Consider the following 23,400-nt stretch of genomic DNA (forward strand, 5'->3'; position numbering starts at 1 on the left):
TTCGAGTCAAAGGGCTTGAAGCGTTTTGAAGTTGAACACGAGGTATCTGACTACACTACTCGGCTGACTTCGAAGCGAGTGACGTATTACTTACCACCCAAAACACAGTTACAGCCTCGGCGTCCCTTGTGACGAGCTCCGAAGGATCAAAGTCCATCGGCACGAGCGCGTGCGAGCCGCCCGCGCCCGCGGCCGACCACGTACACAGTATAGACGCGCTCTTAACTTACTTCTAAGCGCCGAAGCAAGTAACGTATGAAAAAACTTACCACCCAAAACACAGTTACAGCCTCGGCGTCCCTTGTGACCAGCTCGGAAGGATCAAAGTCCATCGGCACGAGCGCGTGCGAGCCGCCCGCGCCCGCGGCCGACCACGTACATAGTATAGACACGCTCTTAACTTACTTCGAAGCGCCGAAGCGAGTGACACTTCACTTCTCCCAACGTCCGATTCGTGTTGGTAAAGCGCCAGAGTCAAAAGACTCGGCTAACTTCGGCCCTTCATGAAAGCGCCAAAGCGAGTGACGTATGACTTACCACCCAAAACACAGTTACAGCCTCGGCGTCCCTTGTGACCAGCTCGGAAGGATCAAAGTCCATCGGCACGAGCGCGTGCGAGCCGCCCGCGCCCGCGGCCCCCACCTCCGCCCCTAGCTCGCATATCGCTTCCTCGTCCAAGCTTTATACCTCAGCTAGCACCTATGTTATGATGCCCTGGTACTTTTTATTCATCTTAGTAGACATACACTTCAAAATATTTATAGTAATGATAAACATAGGCGCGCTAAGGAATAGTTTAGGTGCGCTTCAGTAGGTGCGTCTCAAAATAGGTGCGCTTCGAGGAATACCTCTTCAGCTACATTACTCGCAAAGTAGGCTGAAATAGATGGTGTGGACATGCACTTCGCCTCGTCAGACTTCCGATTGTTGTCGGTAAAGAGCCCGAGTCAAAGTGCTTGAAGCGTTCTGAAGTTTGAACTTCGGATCTCTACACCACTTGGCTAACTTCGGCCCTTCATGAAAGCGCCGAAGCGAGTGACGCGGCTATCTTCAGCACTTCATCAAAACGCCGAAGCACGTATAACACTTACCACCCAAAACACAGTTACAGCCTCGGCGTCCCTTGTTACCAGCTCGGAAGGGTCAAAGTCCATCGGCACGAGCGCGTGCGAGCCGCCCGCGCCCGCGGCCGCCAGCGTACATAGTATAGACACGCTCTTAAAACTTACTTCGAAGCGCCGAAGCGAGTGACGTATCAAGAACTTACCACCCAAAACACAGTTACAGCCTCGGCGTCCCTTGTTACCAGCTCGGAAGGATCAAAGTCCATCGGCACGAGCGCGTGCGAGCCGCCCGCGCCCGCGGCCGACAACGTACATAGTATAGACACGCTCTTAACTTACTTCAAAGCGCCAAAGCGAGTGACGTATCAAGAACTTACCACCCAAAACACAGTTACAGCCTCGGCATCCCTTGTGACCAGCTCGGAAGGGTCAAAGTCCATCGGCACGAGCGCGTGCGAGCCGCCCGCGCCTAGCTCGCATAACGCTTCTTCGCCCAAGCTTCATACCTCAGCTACGTTACTCGCGATGTTGGCAGAAGAAAAGTCGTCAAAGTGCTTGAAGCGTTCTGAAGTTTGAACTTCGGATCTCTACACCACTCGGCTAACTTCGGCAATTCATCAAAGTGCCGAAGCGAGTGACGTATCAAGAACTTACCACCCAAAACACAGTTACAGCCTCGGCGTCTCTTGTGACCAGCTCGGAAGGATCAAAGTCCATCGGCACGAGCGCGTGCGAGCCGCCCGCCCCTAGNTGACTTTATGACTTTTGTTATGATTATTAGTTAATGTTAATTATGAAAAAAGATTTTATTGTTTGTTTCTTTCCTTACCAAAATAAGTGGTACTAAATTCTAATATTTCTTGTTGTGCAATATAGTCCAGTCAATAAAGCATTATAGATGGAAAACTGTAGAACACAATTTCTGACTTCAGGACTTTATTTAGACTAGTTAGGAGGTGAACCTAGCAAAAGTCCCCGTCCTTAGCCCTTGAGCCGGCGAGGAGAGGGGGGTTTAAAGGTGCCACTTTTCGGTTTTTCGCTTAATCCTCGGAAACTATGCGTCCTAGTGACATGACTACTACGAACTAAAAAAAGCATATTCAATTTGCTACAGGTGAGATAGTCAACTTTTTTGATAAATTGTATAGTTTTCGCGGCATCTGCTCTAGAAAGTCTGTAATATTGGAAATTTCATTTTTGTCTTACATGTTCCCATCAGGAGAAAATCGACTAAATCAACATTGAGCAATCATTCTAGACATGCGGGAGCATATTAAGCCTAGTTCTAGGGAGGAGACTGCACCGTGCGTATATTTAGACGAACCACTTTGAGCCACTATTGACTCCTCCCCACTCAAAAACTACTGTGCATTAACACTTCAAATTTGGCTCATGTGTTAAGACTTGCAAGATATACATCAGCTTCAAATTTCATAAATATGCCTCAAACGGTTCTTTAGGTATTGACGTCCAAAAATGTACATGTCTGAACTATAGACCAAATTCTAACCACTTTCAGATGACCTCGAAGGTTCAAATTTGGCATCCAGAAAGGTAGTTATGTAAATACAAAGGAACAAATAAAAAACCAGTAAATTTTAACATTTCACAGGTGATAGATAGATTTTAGTGTTCTAGATGTCGATTTTTGAACGTCAATACCTAAATAACCGTTTGAGGTATATTTATGAAATTTAAAGCTGATGTATATCTTGCAAGTCTCAATACATGAGCCAAATTTGAAGAGTTAATGCACAGTAGTTTTTGAGTGACGAGGAGTCAAAAGTGGCTCCAATTGGGTCGTCTAAATATACGCACGATGCAGTCCCCTCCCTGGAACTAGGCTTAACATGCTCCCGCATGTCTATAGTGTTTGCTCAATGTTGATTTAGTCGATTTTCTCCTGATAGGAACATATAAGACAAAAATTAAATTTCCAATTTTACAGACCTTCTAGAGCAGATGCCGCAAAAACTATACAAGATATAGAAAAACTTGACGGTCTCGCCTGTAGTAAATTGAATAAGCTTTTTTTGGTTCATAGTAGTCATGTTACTAGGACGCATAGTTTCCGAGGATTAAGCGAAAAACCGAAAAGTGGTACCTTTAAACCCCCCTCTCCCTGCCGGCACAAGGGCTAAGGGCGGGGACTTTTGCTATGTTCACCACCTAACTAGGCTAAATAAAGTCCCGAGGTCAGAAATTGTGTTCCACGGATTTCTCTCTACACCGTCGTTAAGGCATTCATTGACTGGACTATAACAGTAGGTATATAAGATTAAAAAACCTGTTTTCAATAATTTTCAACCGATTTCAACAGTTTTCATTAAAAGACTCGATACCCGAGAAAACTCGAGACTTTGGTCTCGAGAATTCTCGAAACTCGAGAAAAAAATAGGTCGAGAAATCAGAAACCCTAATCGTGTCATTTAGTGTCCATTGCAGGAGAACGACCTTCTATAATTTACCAAAGGCACATTCAGGCATTTGGGACGCTGGCCAAACGGCTTAGGATGAATTCGCATATTTATCCCTTAGTTGCCTTTAACTATATCCACGGGTAGAGTGGGGTGGTCATTTTTACTCTGCTGAGACCACACTGCAAAGTAGACCTATTTCTATAGTATTATAGTCGCAAGTAGCTTACCCATATTCTTCCCCTTCGGAGTTTGCTCCCGACTTGGTATGGAGCCTCTACGTGGCACCGCCGCGGTCGGAGGCGGCCGCATGTCATTCTCTTTGTCCGTGGTGGAGTTGGTTTCGTCTTTGGATTCTGGCGGCATTTGCTCTATGGTCTTCTGTGGGCTGGGAGGAGCTGATAAAACAAAGTAAAATAGTTTCAAAAACTGTTTAGACACATTTTAGCAGTCAGAATTGAAAATAAAATAAATATACTTTGACATTTTACACTGCGCCATTTAGTCCCAAACAAAGCAAAACTTGTGCTATGGGTACCAGTGAATTCAAACATTTTCATATCTCGAAAGTACTTTATATTGAATACTAGCTGTGCCCGCGACTTTGTACGCGTGAAACACCATTTTCGCAACATTTTTCATTGTTGCTCTGCTCCTATTGATCGTAGCGTGATGTTGTATAGACTATAGCCTTTCTCGATAAATAGGCTATTTAACATTGAAATAATTTTTCAAATCAGACCAGTATTTACGGAGATTAGCGCGTTCAAGTAAACAAACAAACAAACTCTTCAGCTTTATAATATTAGTATAGATTTTTAATACAGTAATTATTCGAGTAGGTAAGTTAATAACAACTGAAAAGCTAAATTAGGTAACACTACATTTTAATTACAACAAACTTCTTACCTTTAGTGTCACCAACTAAATATTCTCTCTCGCTCACTCTCTTCCCAGTTCTAGCGCATTCAAGCAGCCAGGTTGCCTTGACCGCCGGTAAGCCCCACTTCAACGCCCCGGTGTATTTGTCCCCAGTAGGAGTGGGGCATATGAGGTGCGTAGACGCTAGCGCGTTCGCTGTGTTACGCCGACAGAAGCGGAGTTGCGTTCTATGTAAGAAATGACAAACCTTACTTGACATGAAAACTGTTACTGAAGATTGAATGAACTGTGCCCAAGGCCCCGATTGGGGTAAAATTTTTCAGCTTTGGACACGATTGGAGGAGGAACGAAAATCAGCTTTTTGACAAATCCGTATCGCGGTATCGTTTTTACAACTAGTTCAAACGATGCGGTGACGTAAACGGAGCGCGACTGCGCCTTTACGTAAAAGTTGACAGAAAGTTACTTTTTCTCAAATGCAAGTCAAACGCAATGTAAACATTTGCTGTGATTTAGTAATTTTAGTTTCAAAAATGAGGTGTTCGGACTTTTAATGGAAATAACAGAAATCTATTGTTTCGTCTTTATTACCGCGTGAACTTTACCGTGATACCGAATTGTAGATCAGCTAGAATAAACATGGAGCGCGAGTGGCGCACAACTGGAGATGAAACGCAAGTGAATTGAAGACAGGGGATCTGCGACGGTAGACGACTCTTAATCTCTATGGATCAATACTATTACTATTACTTACGTGGCATCAAGCAGTTTCGCCAGTTCGTCCAAGAACGCCCTCTCCATCCCGCTGTAGGTACTAAGACTCGCTACGACCCCGTTTAGGGGGGGTGGCCCGTCACCCCAGGTGGGGATCTGAACCGGTCGATGGTAGTACTCAATGGATCATTATTATTACTACAGCTTACGTGGCACCAAGCAGTTTCGCCAGTTCATCCAAGAACGCCCTCTCCATCCCGCTGTAGGTACTAAGACTTGTCAAAGTCAAAATTTCTTTATTTGTTTAGACTAATAAATAGTTCTTACAAATCGTCATTTTGCTCTTAAGGAGCCTCTACATGTCTCATAATCTTTTTGCTACGACCCCGTTAAGTGGGGGTGGTCCGTCACCCCAGGTGGGGATCTGTAAGGGTAGATAATAACACTCTATGGGTCAATATTTATTATAACTTACGTAGCACCAAGGAGTTTCGCCAGTTCATCTAAGAACGCCCTCTCCATCCCGCTGTAGGTACTAAGACTCGCTACGACCCCGTTTAGGGGGGGTGGCCCGTCACCCCAAGTGGGGATCTGTACAGGTCGATGGTAGTACTCTATGGGCAGTAGCTCTTGTTGGGAGAGACAGTCTTTCTGTAACAATATTATTGATTTGATGACGTGACATTTTTAAACCAAAAAATAGTAAGCTTGCACATTACATTCGCGAAGTACCGAGTTTCTTTTTTAACACGATAGGGCTAGCTTTAAGCCTGCATCGCACCTGATAGAATATCTAGAACTTCAATGCTTATTTTCGTTTCCTTCCCACTTCGCTTCGAGCAACCTCGTCCCGACTTTCAATTTTTGGCAGTTGGCGCAGTTACACTATGCGCGAAATTGATCGACAATAAGCGCGAACGTACACACGGAATTATAGGCGACCCACGACGAAAAGTGCGAGTTTACACTGTCTGATTTGATCAAATTCGCGCATAGCAATTTAACTGCGCCAGGAAAGCGTTCGAGTCAAAGGGCTTGAAGCGTTCTGAAGTTGAACAAGAGGTATCTGACTACACTACTCGGCTGACTTCGAAGCGAGTGACGTATGACTTACCACCCAAAACACAGTTACAGCCTCGGCGTCCCTTGTGACCAGCTCGGAAGGGTCAAAGTCCATCGGCACGAGCGCGTGCGAGCCGCCCGCCCCTAGCTAGCATATCGCTTCTTCGTCCAAACTTCATACCTCAGCTACATTACTCACGAAGTTGGCCGAAGTACGTAGTACAGACGCGCTCTTAACTTACTTCGAAGCGCCGAAGCAAGTGACGTATTACTTACCACCCAAAACACAGTTACAGCCTCGGCATCCCTAGTGACCAGCTCGTCCAAGTCTTATGGCGCAAGTACACTATGCGGAAAATTGACCGAGACGAAGCGCACGCACACCGAAGTATGGACGATCTCACGGGTAGAAGAAGAAAGTAACCGAGACGGTGTTCACATTATTACATCTCGACCCGCATAGTGTACTTGCCCCATCATACCTCAGTGACTGAGTCTGCTACTACTCGCGAAGTTGGCCGAAGTAGTGTGCACACCCACTTCGTTTCGAGCAACATCGCCTCGCTTCACCTCGCCCAACGTCCGGTTGGTGTAGGTAAAGCGCCAGAGTCAAAGGACTTGAAGCGTTCTGAAGTTTGAACACACTACTCGGTTAACTTCGGCAAATCATCAAAGTGCCGAAGCGAGTGACGTATCAAAAACTTACCACCCAAAACACAGTTACAGCCTCGGCGTCCCTTGTGACCAGCTCGTAAGGGTCAAAGTCCATCGGCACGAGCGCGTGCGAGCCGCCCGCGCCCGCGGCCGACTACGTACATAGTATAGACACGCTCTTAACTTACTTCCAAGCGCCGAAGCGAGTAACGTATCAAGAACTTACCACCCAAAACACAGTTACAGCCTCGGCATCCCTTGTGACCAGTTCCGAAGGATCAAAGTCCATCGGCACGAGCGCGTGCGAGCCGCCCGCACCCCCCACCTCCGCCCCTAGCTCGCATATCGCTTCCTCGTCCAAGCTTTATACCTCAGCTAGCACCTATGTTATGTTGCCCTGGTACTTTTTATTCATCTTAGTAGACATACACTTCGAAATATTTATAGTAATAATAAACATAGGCGCGCTAAGGAATAGTTTAGGTGCGCTTCAGTAGGTGCGCCTCAAAATAGGTGCGCTTCGAGGAATACCTCTTCAGCTACATTACTCGCAAAGTTGGCTGAAATAGATAGTGTGGACAAGGACATGAACTTCGCTTCGAGTTACTTCGCCACGCCCGACTTCCGATTGTTGTCGGTAAAGAGCCCGAGTCAAAGTGCTTGAAGCGTTCTGAAGTTTTAACTTCGGATCTCTACACCACTCGGCTAACTTCGGCCCTTCATGAAAGCGCCGAAGCGAGTGACGTATCAAGAACTTACCACCCAAAACACAGTTACAGCCTCGGCGTCCCTTGTGACCAGCTCGGAAGGATCAAAGTCCATCGGCACGAGCGCGTGCGAGCCGCCCGCGCCCGCGGCCGCCAGCGCGCCCCCCGCGGCCCCCACCTCCGCCCCTAGCTCGCATATCGCTTCCTCGTCCAAGCCTTGCACTTCGATCTTTATGCCTGCACAAGAAAAAAGTACCTCATAATATGATTTCCTACATGGAATTCTATCTATCTAAACTGAAAAGGAAGAAAGAAAAAGTACACAAAAGCCCGGTCTGTGAGCACGTAGAATTTTGTCCAATGACCCCAAGCTACCCATCCTTAACGCTCGCGCGTAATTATGCTGCTGTCGCGCTCGCACACTCACTGCGGGCACTCGTCGCACAGTCGCGACAGCAATATAATTACGCGCGAGCGATAAGGATGGGTAGCTTGGGGTCATTGGACAAAATTCTACGTGCTCACAGACCGGACTTTAGGCCAATATGCACGCCGTGATAATTTTATCGACGTCAAAATGTATGGGCGATAAAATGGCGTGATAACCGCTTATCGCGGCGCGCAGCTTAGACCTAATGAGTTCGATAGGAAAGGAAAATAATTGATAAAAATATCACGACGTCTGGAAGAAATTGGTAGTTAGTAATGCATATTAATTTAAGAATGATTTGAAACCCAATCGACATACTGTATGAGCTGTGAATACGCGTCACTCCCATATCTTTTGTAATGCAATGGGGACTTTGATAATGATGACGTCATTAGATATTGATTTCAAAGCTCATAAATCAATGTATAACTATAATGAAGTGTTTTTAAGAAGTTCTGTCACCATTACACTAACTAGATGTGATAACTACCCAATTAATAACAACACCAGTCTAAGGCCCAAAACAGATGGTGAAACGCAACTGCAACGAAACTGCAACTGCTAGTTACTTTTGAGTTGCATCTAAGTTTCTGCCATAGCGTCCGTTGAGAGACCACACATGACGCGACCAGTTTGAAACTTTCAGTTTCCGTTTCAGTTTAATTCATCAGAATCATCAGAAAGTTGCAGTTTCTTTGCAGTTGCGTTTCACCGTCTGTTCTGGGCCTTACATAACTTATGCCGGTTATTTTTTAAGTATTAAAGGACTACCTCTAAAAATCTGTTCAATTTCTTCAGTCGGCTGCTCCGTGACGTCGGACGTGACGTCAGGTTGTTGCACTGTTACATTTGGTGCCGCCGGTTCTGGTGTCTTCTCTCTGGGAGGCTCTGGTTCCGGCATATGTTCTGAGATCAACGATTTGCATATGTATTTGATGAGTATTAAGGTTCACTGTTCTTTGTCCAGCAGTGGACGATATTAGGTTGAAAACGAATGAACAGTTTGTGACATCTTTAGGATATATTCTCGAGTTCTCTGACAAGCAAGATGACTGTTTATGATTGGTTTAGTAGGGGTATATTGGTCNCCAGCGCGCCCCCCGCGGCCCCCACCTCCGCCCCTAACTCGCATATCGCTTCCTCGTCCAAGCCTTGCACTTCGATCTTTATGCCTACACAAGAAAAAAGTACCGTATAGTATCTCACAACTCGTTGGAAGCAAGATTTTATAATTTTCTGCGTTGTTCAAAAATTCTGGACACTGTTTCAGAAACCAAACCATAACCCCTTTTCGTTACTTTTGACATTATGTGCATTTGGCTTTCAGTTAATAGTTCGACAAGTACGAAGTATAGATCGTTTCATCCACGAAGACGCGTCCCACCAATTTTTGGTCGAGGGAAGCGCGGGGTGCGGGGAGTTTGATCCGAGCAATCCGAGCGGCATTATTGTAGTGTGCGTGTGCAATCATGGATGATTTAGCATTTACCGATAACATTCAAACATCTTCGTGGTTGGCACGATCTATACGAAGTATACTGAAAGACACTGCAGAAGATGCGTATAATATCAATAGTTTAATCAACACAACCTTTGCGGTTGAGTCGAAAAAGAACACAGAATTAATAACAACATCGTCTCAAATGACACTAATTACTGATAAATTACCTAATACATAAATTGTCTAGCCTTACCTCTAAAAATCTGTTCAATTTCTTCGGTCGGCTGTTCCGTGACGTCGGACGTGACGTCAGGTTGTTGCACTGTTACATTTGGTGCCGCCGGTTCTGGTGTCTTCTCTCTGGGAGGCTCTGGTTCCGGCATATTTTCTGGAAATAAATTTGCATTTGTATTTGATGAGTATTAAGGTTCACTTTTCTTTGTCCAGCAGTGGACGATATTAGGTTGAAAACGAATGAACAGTTTGTGACATCTTTAGGATATATTCTCCAATTCTATGACAAGCAAGATGACTGTTTATGATTGATTTACGCCCGATTCCCATATTCAATCCTTGTCCAAATCCGGATTACAACTGTCAAATTGAATACAGTTTTAGATTATATTTCCAAAATTATCGATTTTTCTAACACTTTAATATTGTTTAAATATACTAATAAACAATATAAAAATGTAAAAACATCAAAAACCGCAGATATTTTGGCCAAAAACATATTAAAATTTGACAGTTGACAATCCAAATCCGTATATAGATGACCCACGCTGAACTGTCCCACCAAACTCAATGACAGGGGGGCGCTACCATCGTTCAACTATATGGTTTCCAACATGGCAAAAATCGGAATCAGCGATCCGGTATTGACGGTGGCGCCCCACTGTCAATGTCATGGATAGGACAGTTCAGTATTTTGGAACTATAATTTGGATTAGGATTGAATATAGAAATCCAGCATTAGTAGGGGTCTATTGGTCGACACATTTTCGACGACTAAAGTGGATTCAGTCACTAGACGAAGCTTCGTATCGATAAAATCGATAAATAAGGCTTTGTTCAAACTATAGAAAATACTTGAATAACCTAATCCGTATACTTCAGTCATAGAATTCATAATACATTTAATTGCTTATCATGTCATAAAGATAGAACTAAAAATACAAGTAAGAAAATTACACTCACGGCTCAAATAATGGTTCACAATTTCATCCTGCACTGGTTCTTCGACCTCTGGCATGGGAGGCGGTAGGTCCAGTGGCCCCCGTCTTAATAGCTGCAAGTTTCTCTTGCTCATAGGCGACGCGGGTTCGATTTTAGGTTTACGTGCACTTGATTTGGCTGGCGTTGTGGGCTTCGTATCTATTAGATACTGTGAACAAAAATGCATATTGTTATGGGGGAGTTCTAAATGTAAAATGCAAGTTCGATGAGTCATCATCATCATCATCATTTCAGCCACATGACGTCCACTGCTGAACATAGGCCTCCCCTAATGACGTGTATATCGCACGGTTGGTAGCGGCCTGCATCCAGCGCCTTCCTGCTACCTTTATCAGGTCGTCGGTCCACCTTGTGGGTGGACGTCCCACGCTGTTCGATGTTCGATGAGTTAAATAGGAGAAAATCTATAAATCTTTAAATTATTGTTAGTCCGGTTTTGATTTTTAAACCTCTCTTGATGCGTCCACTTTAAGTGCAGTGCCAGTGATCGCCCTTGTATAGATCGTACCATCCACGAAGACGCGCCCCACCAATTTTTGGTCTCGGTCGCGCGGGGTGCGTAGAGTTTGATCCGAGCAAACCGAGCGTTTTATTGTAGTGTGCGTGTGCACTCATGGATAATTAGCGTGTACCGATTACACTCAAACATTAGCGGAAGAATGGTGGGGTGAGTCTTCATAGATGGAACGATCTATACTGACAGCGTCATTTCACGTGGAACAACTGCCAACCCTATTGATTTATGATACGGTCGTCACACACTGGGCGGCGAGTGACGTCACAGAGCAGCGCACACCGCGGACAGCGCGCTCTGAGCTGCTAGGGCCGCGGTCTTACTGCCGGCGAAGGGCGCGTGACGTCACACAGTGGGCACTCGCTGCGGCTGGTGACGTCACACAGTCCACTGTGAGTGCCCGCATTGACCTCGGCCTCGTCCAGCGGCCGCCCCTGGCCGGCCATGACGCTGTTGACCAGCCACAGCGGGCTCAGTACACACGGCGGGCCGGTTCTGATGACGTCACACGCGGGCACTCACCTCGGCCTCGTCCAGCGGCCGCCCCTGGCCGGCCATGACGCTGTTGACCAGCCACAGCGGGCTCAGTACGCATACAGCGGGCAGCGCGCGCTGGGCCGCTAGGGCCGCGGCCTTACTGCCGGCGACGGCGTGCGTGACGCGCTCGTGCGGGCAGTCGTAGCGGACGCCGCCGCCTCGAGACACGCAAGCCACGGCTTTCTCGCGGCAAGTGCCTTCGAGGCCGGTCACCCAAATCTAAAAAGAAAAGGCGTATATAGAAAGAAAGAAAGATACATTTATGACAATGGACATCACACAAATATACAGGCAATTACATAGACATGACAGTGGCACATAATAATGGAAGAAGAAAAAAATAAAAACAAGAGTAAACTGAGCAGTGCCACTCTTTCGCCAACAAGATGCCCACTGCAACGGGACCCCACTCAGCATATGCCGTGGCCCACGGTGACGAAGGCCACGGCGCTGGTTTTCAGTGTACCCTACCCTACTACCACACTTATGGCAACATCTTGAAAAACAAGTTTGAAATCCGGCTCGAAGGACCATCGTTTGAGCCTTTGGTCTTGAGGAAAACAATTTTTTTAATAGTCCCGTTAGCCCCTCGTACTAAGCTTAAATATGCTTGTATCATGAGTAAGCTCACCACAATAGTCGAGCGTCAGCGGGGTTCGAACCCGCGTTTTTCGGATGACGAGTCAGCCAGTCCGACCCCTTCACCGTTCGGCTATCGTGGCTTCGAAATACTTGAGCTGTTACAATGATGGTGCTGAAGGAGACGAAGAGGAAAATACATTTTACTTACGCAAAATCCGTCAAAGATAGGCCCAGCCTTCTTTATGTAACTGACGTCGAAATTCTCAAATGCAGCTATAATTTCCTTATCAACTAGCGATGAATCGTTTGATTTCTTTGAAGTCTCTTGAGACAGCTAAAAAATACAAAACATTCAATTTATGCAATAAAAATAGGTAAAAGTATTATATTATAATGATACAAGTAGATAAAGTTTACCTTCATTCTTCCTGATAATGTAGACATGTCTGTCGCTCTACTTTCATCAACAAAATTACTGGGCGGTCGCAAATTAGTAATACGTGAGAAGTTCAGGCCTGAAACAAAATATAAGGTTCTTTAATATAAGAATCCTTATTAGACCTGTAAGATCTTATTGGATGTAGGTACTCTTCTTGTTGTGTACTTAGAGGCTTTTTTGTAACAAAAATGTATTCTCCATTCATAGCGCATAACGGAGTAGGTTCCTGTGGTAGAAGAATGGTACAGGAGGCAACCCTCTTGCACCTTTTTGCTTCGTTAAATCCTGCGCGGCTGAAATCGTATGCCTTGACTGCACTGTTACATTTGTCGTCCCTCACTGCAATATCTTTCACCCGTGCTGTGCAGCTGTGACGTCACACGTCGCCTGCGTCACTCAGTCATGTCAGGCGCGCGATGCTCACGCCTGCCGTGCTTTAGCGCCGCCTACTGCGCGTGTGACGTCACACGCAACGTCACTCACTCATGTCAGGCGGTACTGCGCCGGAGGGAGCGACACGCCGCGCGCCGCCGAGTCTCTGACCCACGCCTACTGCGCGTGTGACGTAACACGCTACGTCACTCACTCATGTCGGGCGCGCGGTGCTCGGCAAGCGGCGACGACGTGAACTCGCCGCCGAGTCTCTGACCCACGCGGGCAGTACTCTAGAGCAGAGTACTCATCTAGCCGTGTAGCATGTAATGTATCAGACACTGTATATCAAGTGAGTACATAGGCACGAGCCCGCTGCGAGCTGCTCGCGCGTGGTTCGCAGGGAGATCGCAGCGACCCGCCGAGTGGCGGTATCACTGCGAGCACAAAGGCGGCTCGCAGTAGGATTCAGGAGCTCGCAGACAGATACGCGATGACCGTAGACGAGCCGTACTCACTTGAAGGTTGGTTACGTCACATGCTACGTTACGTGCTACATGGCAGGTGAGTACCCTGCCTAGCGCCGCCTACTGCGCGTGTGACGTCACACGCTGCGTCACTCACTCATGTCGGGCGCGCGGTGCTCGGCGAGCGGCGATGACGTAGACGCGCCTCACACGCGGTACTGTGCCAGCGGGAGCGACACGCCGCGCGCCGCCGAGTCTCTGACCCACTCTTATTGCTCTAGCGCCGCCTACTGCGTGTGACGTCACGCCCTACGTCACTCACTCATGTCGGGCGCGCGGTGCTCGGCGAGCGGCGATGACGTAGACGCTCCACAAACGCGGTACTGCGCCAGCGGGAGCGACACGCCGCGCGCCGCCGAGTCTCTGACCCACGCCTAAAGCCCGGTCTGTGAGCACGTAGAATTTTGTCCAATGACCCCAAGCTACCCATCTTTATCGCTCGCGCGTAATTATATTGCTATCGCGACTGTGCGACGGGCGCCCGCAGTGAGTGTGCGAGTCATTGGACAAAATTCTACGTGCTCACAGACCAGACTATACTGCTGTAGCGCCGCCTACTGCGCGTGTGACGTCACGCGCTACGTCACTCACTCATGTCGGGCGCGCGGTGCTCGACGAGCGGCGATGACGTAGACGCGCCACACACGCGGTACTGCGCCAGCGGGAGCGACACGCCGCGCGCTGCCGAGTCTCTGACCCACTCTTATTGCTCTAGCGCCGCCTACTGCGTGTGACGTCACACGCTACGTCACTCACTCATGTCGGGCGCGCGGTGCTCGGCGAGCGGCGATGACGTAGACGCTCCACAGACGCGGTACTGCGCCAGCGGAAGCGACACGCCGCGCGCCGCCGAGTCTTTGACCCACGACGGTAATACGCACGCCTTGCCGTACTCTAGGGCTGCCTTGTACTTCTCACTGCCTATGCCTTCCCTGTAAATAATGATTAGTAGTTTAGGGCCCTGCCACACTGGCGGATTACGAGCGTTTTCAAAGCGGAGCGGCCCCGCAGCGAAAACGTCGCAGATGCGCAATGTTTCCGCTTCGCGTCGTCGTTCCGCTTAGAAAACGCTTTCAATCTGCCAGTGTGGCAGCTCATTTAAAGGTACAGCTAAGTAAATAAATGAACATACTATTATAATTTATCTTTTGCATGTCTGGTAAAGCATCAGCCAAGCTTTCTCTCATAGCAGTTTGATGCATGAATTCTAAGACACCTGTGTATCAATAGGATACTTTTAATGAAGGCTTTTCTACTTACTTTGTTAACACCACCACATCAGTTGTCTCGCTCTGGAACGCTCCAGAAAAGGATCCACCATGCTCACTCACAAGCTTCATAATCATGTGTTTATCTTTCTTTGATATGCCTGACGTGGTCACTTGTAAATTCGCAAACGGTGGCAACTTGTGGCTATCGAACTCTGACGACGAACCGTTGATGTTCATGTTCATGGATGCCTCCCAAACGGCTTCCACCCATGTCTCACTCATGACTGGTATTCCTTTTTCTACCGATTTCTGATAAATAAAGGAATTACTTGTATATCGANAAAAGATACCAATTGAAATAATTATAAAATTATTTGTTTTCACCCGGTGTAAACACCCACGGGTGGAATGAAACGGGTTTTTATTGGGTTTTTACCCTCATGTGGGTTTTTACCCGGGTGGAAACCCATCTCTATATACAACCATTATATTAGTAAGACTAAGGGGGAACGTGTGCTAATTAAAAAATGTTGACAGATACTTAATACTTTGGTTAATGTTGATTAATACCTATTGTTGTAATAAAAGCTCCTTTTTTCTACCTTTAATAGTTTTTCTTTAAATGTCCCCGTCTGAGTCCCCACACTTATGGCAACCCTACCGTAGACGAGCCGTACTCACTTGAAGGTTGGTTACGTCACATGCTACGTTACGTGCTACATGGCAGGTGAGTACCCTGCCTAGCGCCGCCTACTGCCCGTCTGACGTCACATGCTACGTCACTCACTCATGTCAGGCGGTACTGCGCCAGCGGGAGCGACACGCCGCGCGCCGCCGAGTCTCTGACCCACGCCTAAAGCCCGGTCTGTGAGCACGTAGAATTTTGTCCAATGACCCCAAGCTACCCATCCTTATCGCTCGCGCATAATTATATTGCTATCGCGACTGTGCGACGGGCGCCCGCAGTGAGTGTGCGAGTCATTGGACAAAATTCTACGTGCTCACAGGCCAGACTATACTGCTGTAGCGCCGCCTACTGCGCGTGTGACGTCACGCGCTACGTCACTCACTCATGTCGGGCGCGCGGTGCTCGGCGAGCGGCGATGACGTAGACGCTCCACAAACGCGGTACTGCGCCAGCGGGAGCGACACGCCGCGCGCCGCCGAGTCTCTGACCCACTCTTATTGCTCTAGCGCCGCCTGCTGCGCGTGTGACGTCACACGCTACGTCACTCACTCATGTCGGGCGCGCGGTGCTCGGCGAGCGGCGACGACGTGAACTCGCCGCCGAGTCTCTGACCCACGCGGGCAGTACTCTAGAGTACTCATCTAGCCGTGTAGCATGTAATGTATCAGACACTGTATCAAGTGAGTACATAGGCACGAGCCCGCTGCGAGCTGCTCGCGCGTGGTTCGCAGGGAGATCGCAGCGACCCGCCGAGTGGCGGTATCACTGCGAGCACGAAGGCGGCTCGCAGTCGGATTCAAGAGCTCGCAGCCAGATACGATGACTGTGGACGAGCCGTACTCACTTGAAGGTTGGTTACGTCACACGTCACTCACTCATGTCGGGCGCGCGGTGAAAACGCCTATCGTGCTCTAGCGCCACCTATTGCGCGTGTGACGTCACGCGCTACGTCACTCACTCATGTCGGGTGCGCGGTGCACACGCCTGCCGTGCTCTAGCGCCGCCTACTGCGTGTGACGTCACACGCTACGTCACTCACTCATGTCGGGCGCGCGGTGCTCGGCGAGCGGCGACGACGTAGACGCGCCACACACGCGGTACTGCGTCAGCGGGAGCGACACGCCGCGCGCCGCCGAGTCTTTGACCCACGACGGTAATACGCACGCCTTGCCGTACTCTAGGGCTGCCTTGTACTTCTCACTGCCTATGCCTTCCCTGTAAATAAAGATAAGTAGATAAGGGTCTAATAGTCGGCCGTTTGGTGTAGTGGTTCAGAACGGACTACTATGCCGAGAGGTCCCGGGTTCGATTCCCGGCCGGGCAGAAATTGAAATGATGAATTTTAATTTCTGTGACGGGTCGGGGTGTTACTATGTATAATATGTATGTATTAAAAAAAAAAGTATATAAGTAGTATATCCGTTAAGCTAGCACCCATAACACAAGCATATTAATTGCTTACTTTGGGGCTAGATGGCGCTGTGTGAGATTATCCAAAGATATTTATATTATTATTTATTAAGGGTCCTGCCACACTGACGGATTATGAGCGTTTTCAAAGCGGAGCGGCCACGCAGCGAAATTGTCGCGACTGCGCGGCAGAGACGTCGCGGCTGCGCGGCAAACACGTCGCGGATGCGCAACGTTTCCGCCTCGAGTAACCTCGCATATGCTCACTCGAATGCGTGGCCGCTCCGCTTAGAAAATGCTTGCAATCCGCCAGTGTGACAGCTCACTTAAAGGTAGCCCAACAAAATAAATGAACATACTATTATATTTTATCTCTTGTGTGTCTGATAAAGCATCAGCCAAGCTTTCTCTCATAGCAATTGATGCACCCATTTTAAGACACCTGTGTATCAATAGGATACTTTTAATGAAAGCTTTTCTAAGAGACTTACTTTGTTAACACCACCACATCGGTTGTCTCGCTCTGGAACGCCCCAGAAAAAGATCCACCGTGTTCACTCACAAGCTTCATAATCATGTGTTTATCTTTCTTTGAAATGCCTGACGTGGTGACTTGCAAGTTCGCAAACGGTGGCAACTTGTGGCTATCGAACTCCGACGACGAACCGTTGATGTTCATGTTCATGGATGCCTCCCAAACGGCTTCCACCCATGTCTCACTCATGACTGGTATTCCTTTTTCTACCGATTTCTGATAAATAAAGGAATTACTTGTATTTTAAGATCTAATTAGATTTTAAAACTGTATCAAGCAATAAAATTGAAATCAAAAGTAAGTAAGGAATATTGAATCCCACCAAAAACATTTTGTAAAAAACTAGCCAAGTCTCGATGGAGCTGCTTGTTTATCTCTAAAAAGTAATGAAATCTAGACAAAGTCGTGCCAAGTCTATGGTTCCTTACTGCGATTTCTTTATTATTATAGTTAATGTTGTGTGATAATGAACAAAGAAGGAAAAGTAACATGATGATTATTTTTATTTAGTTTAAAAACTAATACTGAATTTAGCAGATTGATTGTTGAAACTAATGAAGAAGAAAAACTATGGCAGGCTGATTGTTAAACTTTTAAAGAGAAAGTGTATGCTTCTTAAAATTAATGAAGAAGAGAGATAAACTAATAAAGAAGAATATTTTTGTCGGACTGATTATTATAATTAAAAAACAGACTGATTTTTTTGTGCCATTACATTCTTAAAATTTAAATAAAACAGTTAAGAAAAAGATACAGTATTTTATTGTTTTCACATCTCTGACTCTTATTGTAGATAAAACATTTCAAATGTAGAAAGTTATTTCATTATAAGGTCCATACAGCTAAATAGCCCTGTACAGTTTATCGTTTCTTTGAGATACAGCAGATCCGCTGCCTGGGAATTGAAGTCAACTTAAATAAGCCATACATTTTACCTTCCTGATACAACATTTCTGCAGCTCGACATTAAAAAATCAATTGCTGTAACTAGTCAAAAGTCAATGAAGTAGTAACTCTAGATTATTCCAATCACCTTTATTAAATAAAGTTTAATTAGTAGACAAAACATGTGAAATTTCAGCTTTCTAACTTTCTTAATTTAAGATTTATGAATTTTTAAAACAGTTTTTTTGCTCTGGTGTAAAATCGGACTTTTTGAGATACGACAAAATCGCTTTCTGCCGTCGATATTAAGATCTAATTAGATTTTAAAACTGAATCAAGCAATAAAATTGAAATCAAAAGTAAGTAGGGAATATTGAGTAAATGATTTGTTACTTACAATATACTTGTCAGAAAGGACAGTATCGGAAACAAGGTGTGTAGTGTCATCAGTTAAAACTGTACTGTATAGACCTCCCATCCAGTGGACTTTTTTCTTTATATTTTCCTGTAAAAATACAGCACTATTTACAAATTTATCTTTGCTATAAGCAACTGAACTCACAGGCGCGGATCCACCGTAGTGGGAACTGTGGGCATGCCCACAACCCTAATTTGCTTGTTTTAATTATGATCTATTGATAAGATCGATAGGCATGTATGTATGTGCGGGCATGTAGTGATCAAACTCTCACTTTGCTAATTTTTGGTGGCTGTGCCCACAACCTTTTTTGAGGGCTGGATCCGCGCCTGTGAACTCAATGCTAACATGTTTTTAGTCCAAATTCCATTGGCAGAACTATTGCAACATTACTTCATATCATACCTTTTTCTGTTTGGTCAGTCCACTTGCAGTAATTACAAGACTTTTCATGGCTATAGTGAAGATTGGCTCTGGGCCTGAGGGTATGGGTATACCCTCAGTTAGACAACATGACAAACATCTGGGACCCACAATTCTGGTAAAAGAAAAACAACACCACCTAAGTTGAGTGAAACTACTTCACAAACAAAACAAGCAAACAATAGGTATGCATTTTATAGGATTTTAATAAAATGTTAGTATTCTTTGAATAAATAATATTCAGTGACTAGTCACTAGATGTGCAATACCTTATCACTGCAATACCTTTAACATGTAAAGGTTAGAAAAAAGATATTGGTTTTTGATCATTTAATTCACATTTTAGGATAAACAAAAGTTTACTTACAAACACTTTGTTGTTCTAAGTTTATCATACAACTCGCCTTCGAACTGGGACATAACGAAAACATCTTTTTTCGTTAGTCCTGTGAAGAAATTCCAACATTTTTCTTTTATCCATTGGGCTGTGAGACCGCCCCCGCAATGCTGCTCGCAGGCCTTTTAATCATAATTACAGTAATTAGCTTTAGTTATATGCAATAACAGCCATGAAATGTATAGTAAAAGTTATAAAACTTACAACAAAAGCAAGTTGCATGTCTTCCGAGCACTCATTTTCACTGTTACAGTCTTTCGGTATTATAAACGCAACTTTAATTTCATCACCCATTTTCAACAGCTTAAGAATACACCAAGGTCGTATTAATTTTAATTAGACTTGCAGAAATTAATAGGTTTTACGACATTTTTACAATAAAATTCCGCCAAATGTTTACAAAATATTTGACAACTTGTAAAATTCCGTTTTCCCTCCTCCATTCGTTCATTCAAAATTTATGACATTTCATATTTTAACGTTTAATCAAAAAATGTGTTTATTGACTGGAGATTAACAGTTTAGCCAGGTTTGAAATAGAGGGGACAACAGGGGAACAAGGAATTTAGTTGACCCGAACCTTATCCTTAGTATGAGCCCGAACCGTTCTTCTTTAAATAATTAACTCTTCTTTCCATTGTTCCTTGCTAAACCGATTCAAATTGATTTTAAAGAAATCAAAGACATTAAATTCCAGGGTATCTCACCGGGGGCGGACTGGGGTTTGCAACAATCAAATACGTTGAATTTACGTTACTGTTGTAACCTTAGATTAATAAAAGTTTTATTAATCTAAGGTTGTAACATAAATAAATAAATAAATCTTTGGACAATTTCACACATCGCCAGCTAGCCCCAAAGTAAGGTGTTAAAATTTTTCATAGGACGCCGGTGCCAGCGAAATTTGTTCAATCATTTCGAAACCGTTGTCTCCTGACTGGTTGGATGGACCGATGGACGAGATAGTGAATCCGACACCCGTTGACTTCAACAAGCCCGATCTCGATGCCGTCGAACTACAGCGAAAAATCGTTTCGTTCAAAGATGAGTAGCAACCGGCCTCAGGGCCTCTACTGTGGGTACTTCTGATTGATTGATTAACTATTTCTGGTAAAACAGAGAACACATTGAACGTTTGCATAAATGCACCAGATGGGCTTCCTTCCTCGGGCTCGGATGATAGGAATAAAAGACAATTAACATTTAAATACGTTACTTTAATAAAAATAAATACACGCAACATTTTTACCTACTAGTACATAGGCACCTAAATATCAACGAAGTAAAAATAATTTTATCTACTTACACAGAATTGGTATTAAATAGACGATTGGAAACTATATTTCTATAATTTTTACTTTTAGATCTTAAAATATGCTTTGAATATTATATTTTATTAAGATGAGAGAATGCCAAATTGTTTCCATCTCCTGAGGTATCTACAAAAATGTATAAATTGTACCTTCACATACTAAGTACATAATAATATGTGTAAATTATTATTTCTAACAAAACAAACAAAAGTACATTGATTGTTATTATGAATCAGGCGAACTAATCTCAGTAAATAGTGATATGTGGTGTTTATAATTCAAATATTTTAGTTCAACAAATCATCATGATTTAAAACATCGATGTCTAACTCTCACAGGCAAAAAGTATACATATTCAAGATACAAAACATATCTATAATATTTATTGCATGATCCTAAGTTGCACCCTAAGTAAGGCTAGCACAATTTAGCTAACATTCACTTTAACAAGCATATTAATATTATTACATTACAATCATTCTATTTAATGCAAGTACTACTTCTATACATATAAAATCTATACCGGTAGGTACTTGATTGAGGAATTATTTACTTTTGTTGATCAATAAAAAGTTTTATATTTAAAACTAAACACTATCCACAGCTGTTTCAAATTGTCACAATTTACTTTGCTTGTAAGGTGCCAGAGAATTTTATTGTAAAAATATCAGTATTAAGTTGATTAGTTGTTGTACATTTATTCAGCATCTAATGGTGACTAGAGGTGTCATAATCATTACACTCTAACCACTATCACACAAAGTGTACGCTTGCCATTAAGCTGGTTTTTCACAGAACCTAACAAAATGGTCTCATCCATTCTTCTATCGTGAATCTAAACTGATAACAAACTTATAATATGATTAATTGTGTTGCTAGTCTATTTCCTCCTCCGTGTCCGTACTACCGTCCAGCCGGGTTCAACGTCTTCATCCATTGGTTCGGGTTCGTTATTTTGGTGGGATGATGAAGCCACTTCTCCATTTGTTTGGTCATCATCTTCTCCACTGCTACTAGTTGTGTCGTCATCTGGATTCCCATGGTACTGAAAGTGGTAATATGCATATTAGTGTTAATGTTAAAGTTATATGTTATTGTTCTGAAATGATTGGATTATTAATAAATAAATGTTAATTTTTTTAAAAACATTTTTTAAAATATTTTGTACTAGCTGTGCCCGCGACTTCGTACGCGTGAAAACCCGTTTTCGCAACATTTTTCATTGTTGCACTGCTGTTATTGATCGCAGCGTGACGTTGTATAGCCTATAGCCTTCCTCGATAAATGGGCTATTTAACACTGAAAGAATTTTTCAAATCTGACCAGCAGTTCCGGAGATTAGCGCGTTCAAGTAAACAAACAAACTCTTCAGCTTTATAATATTAGTATAGATTATTTCATCATCAACCTTTGGAAATCCAGTGGGCCTAGCTAAGGTGGCCACTGCCTTAGAGAATACCCCACTGAGAAGCTCTGTAGTTTATAATTAAATTACATTTACCTGTAAAATAATGCATGTAGTAACAACTTACTTGAGGAGGTACTGATTCATGTATCGGCTGACTGAGCCACTTCTGGCACTTGGGCATAGCTTCGATTCTAGCTCTCAGCTCATCGTGCTGGCCCTCCTTCAGCAAACTCAGGAACATAAGGAGAACTGATGCTATTTCTGTAAATTACAGTCAGGGTTAAGCACACAGATTTTTAATTAAATAAACTATAAATGAAATCAATTTAATTAAATAATTTATTTATGCAAGTAAGCTCCCAAAAAGCACTTTCTTCTTCTTGTCCTGTCGACAATAAACCTACACAGTGTCAGCCCAAAACTCCGCCACAAGAATGACAGGACAGTAATATGGGCCAGTGTTGAGAAGAAGCAGCACTAGAAACTCAGTAACTATTTTTAAAAACAAAGTTATTACAAAATCAACAAACCTTTTGGCGAGTTGTCATGGCATACGGTGTCAAATTCTTCGTCCATAAGATCCTCAATAACTTCTGTTAGTTCTGGGATGTCTACTACATTCTCCACGCAAAACCTTGCTATGTAAACTGACATCAGCTGGGCAGTCTGAAAGTTAAAACGTTATTCTTAGTATTTTTGGAATCTCTATAATATTTGGGTTAAATTATAGAAGCTACAAAATAAAATAGCACAAGTTAGTGTTGATTTTTGAGTAAGGGTAAGCTTATTGAAATTTATTTGTAACGAAATTGTATGTTATCTCTTTTGAAATTATAGCTTATTTTTTGTTAATTTAAACGAATTAATATTAAATTTACTTAAATTTACATACTTTTTCCCCGCCTGGTGCACCCATGCCATGTTCAACCGCAAGTTGTAAGGCTGTCCAGTTATTTAACACCAAATCGACTATAGGTTTGAAATCGTCGTACAACATATTTTCACTTAAACTTGTTTAAATAGAATACAGAATTCGTATTTTCGTAAACAAAACCCAAAATCACACGTTCACATCTGGGGTAACCTCTCAAAATTGAAGTTGACGGACGACTTGACTGACTTTCTTTTTTTTTG

The 23,400-nt window shown here is 44.2% G+C and overlaps 2 protein-coding genes across 2 annotated transcripts in view; both read right to left on the reverse strand.

Moving 5' to 3' along the window:
* mus101 (mutagen-sensitive 101) overlaps nt 1-19,974 on the reverse strand; it is a gene marked incomplete at its 3' end in the record, with an annotated part of 31,278 nt that extends 11,304 nt beyond the window's left edge. The window contains exons 1-19 of the mRNA XM_028316656.1: nt 19,750-19,974; nt 19,516-19,667; nt 19,131-19,263; nt 18,705-18,812; nt 17,379-17,638; nt 14,335-14,510; nt 12,658-12,755; nt 12,449-12,574; nt 11,644-11,877; nt 10,569-10,755; nt 9,625-9,759; nt 7,553-7,737; nt 5,553-5,728; nt 4,391-4,590; nt 3,712-3,879; nt 1,719-1,810; nt 1,092-1,262; nt 538-669; nt 270-395 (exon numbers count right to left, since the gene is read on the reverse strand). Of these exons, the coding sequence (XP_028172457.1) occupies nt 270-395; nt 538-669; nt 1,092-1,262; nt 1,719-1,810; nt 3,712-3,879; nt 4,391-4,590; nt 5,553-5,728; nt 7,553-7,737; nt 9,625-9,759; nt 10,569-10,755; nt 11,644-11,877; nt 12,449-12,574; nt 12,658-12,755; nt 14,335-14,510; nt 17,379-17,638; nt 18,705-18,812; nt 19,131-19,263; nt 19,516-19,667; nt 19,750-19,839 (2,949 nt within the window). The remainder of the gene's footprint in view (nt 1-269; nt 396-537; nt 670-1,091; nt 1,263-1,718; nt 1,811-3,711; nt 3,880-4,390; nt 4,591-5,552; nt 5,729-7,552; nt 7,738-9,624; nt 9,760-10,568; nt 10,756-11,643; nt 11,878-12,448; nt 12,575-12,657; nt 12,756-14,334; nt 14,511-17,378; nt 17,639-18,704; nt 18,813-19,130; nt 19,264-19,515; nt 19,668-19,749) is intronic.
* A 1,179-nt stretch (nt 19,975-21,153) lies between these two features.
* Nucleotides 21,154-23,389, reverse strand: LOC114361568 (uncharacterized). Its single transcript, XM_028316642.1, has 4 exons — nt 23,159-23,389; nt 22,797-22,932; nt 22,391-22,527; nt 21,154-21,903 (listed from the first exon to the last, which is right to left on the reverse strand). The coding sequence occupies exons 1-4, from the start codon at nt 23,261-23,263 to the stop codon at nt 21,739-21,741; spliced, it is 543 nt and encodes a 180-aa protein (XP_028172443.1). The 5' UTR covers nt 23,264-23,389; the 3' UTR covers nt 21,154-21,738.
* Nucleotides 23,390-23,400: the final 11 nt, after the last annotated feature.

The sequence above is a fragment of the Ostrinia furnacalis genome, unplaced genomic scaffold (genome assembly GCF_004193835.3).
Source record: "Ostrinia furnacalis isolate ACB-3 unplaced genomic scaffold, ASM419383v2 OfSCF5820, whole genome shotgun sequence".
In the NCBI taxonomy this organism is placed as follows: Eukaryota; Metazoa; Arthropoda; class Insecta; order Lepidoptera; family Crambidae; genus Ostrinia; species Ostrinia furnacalis.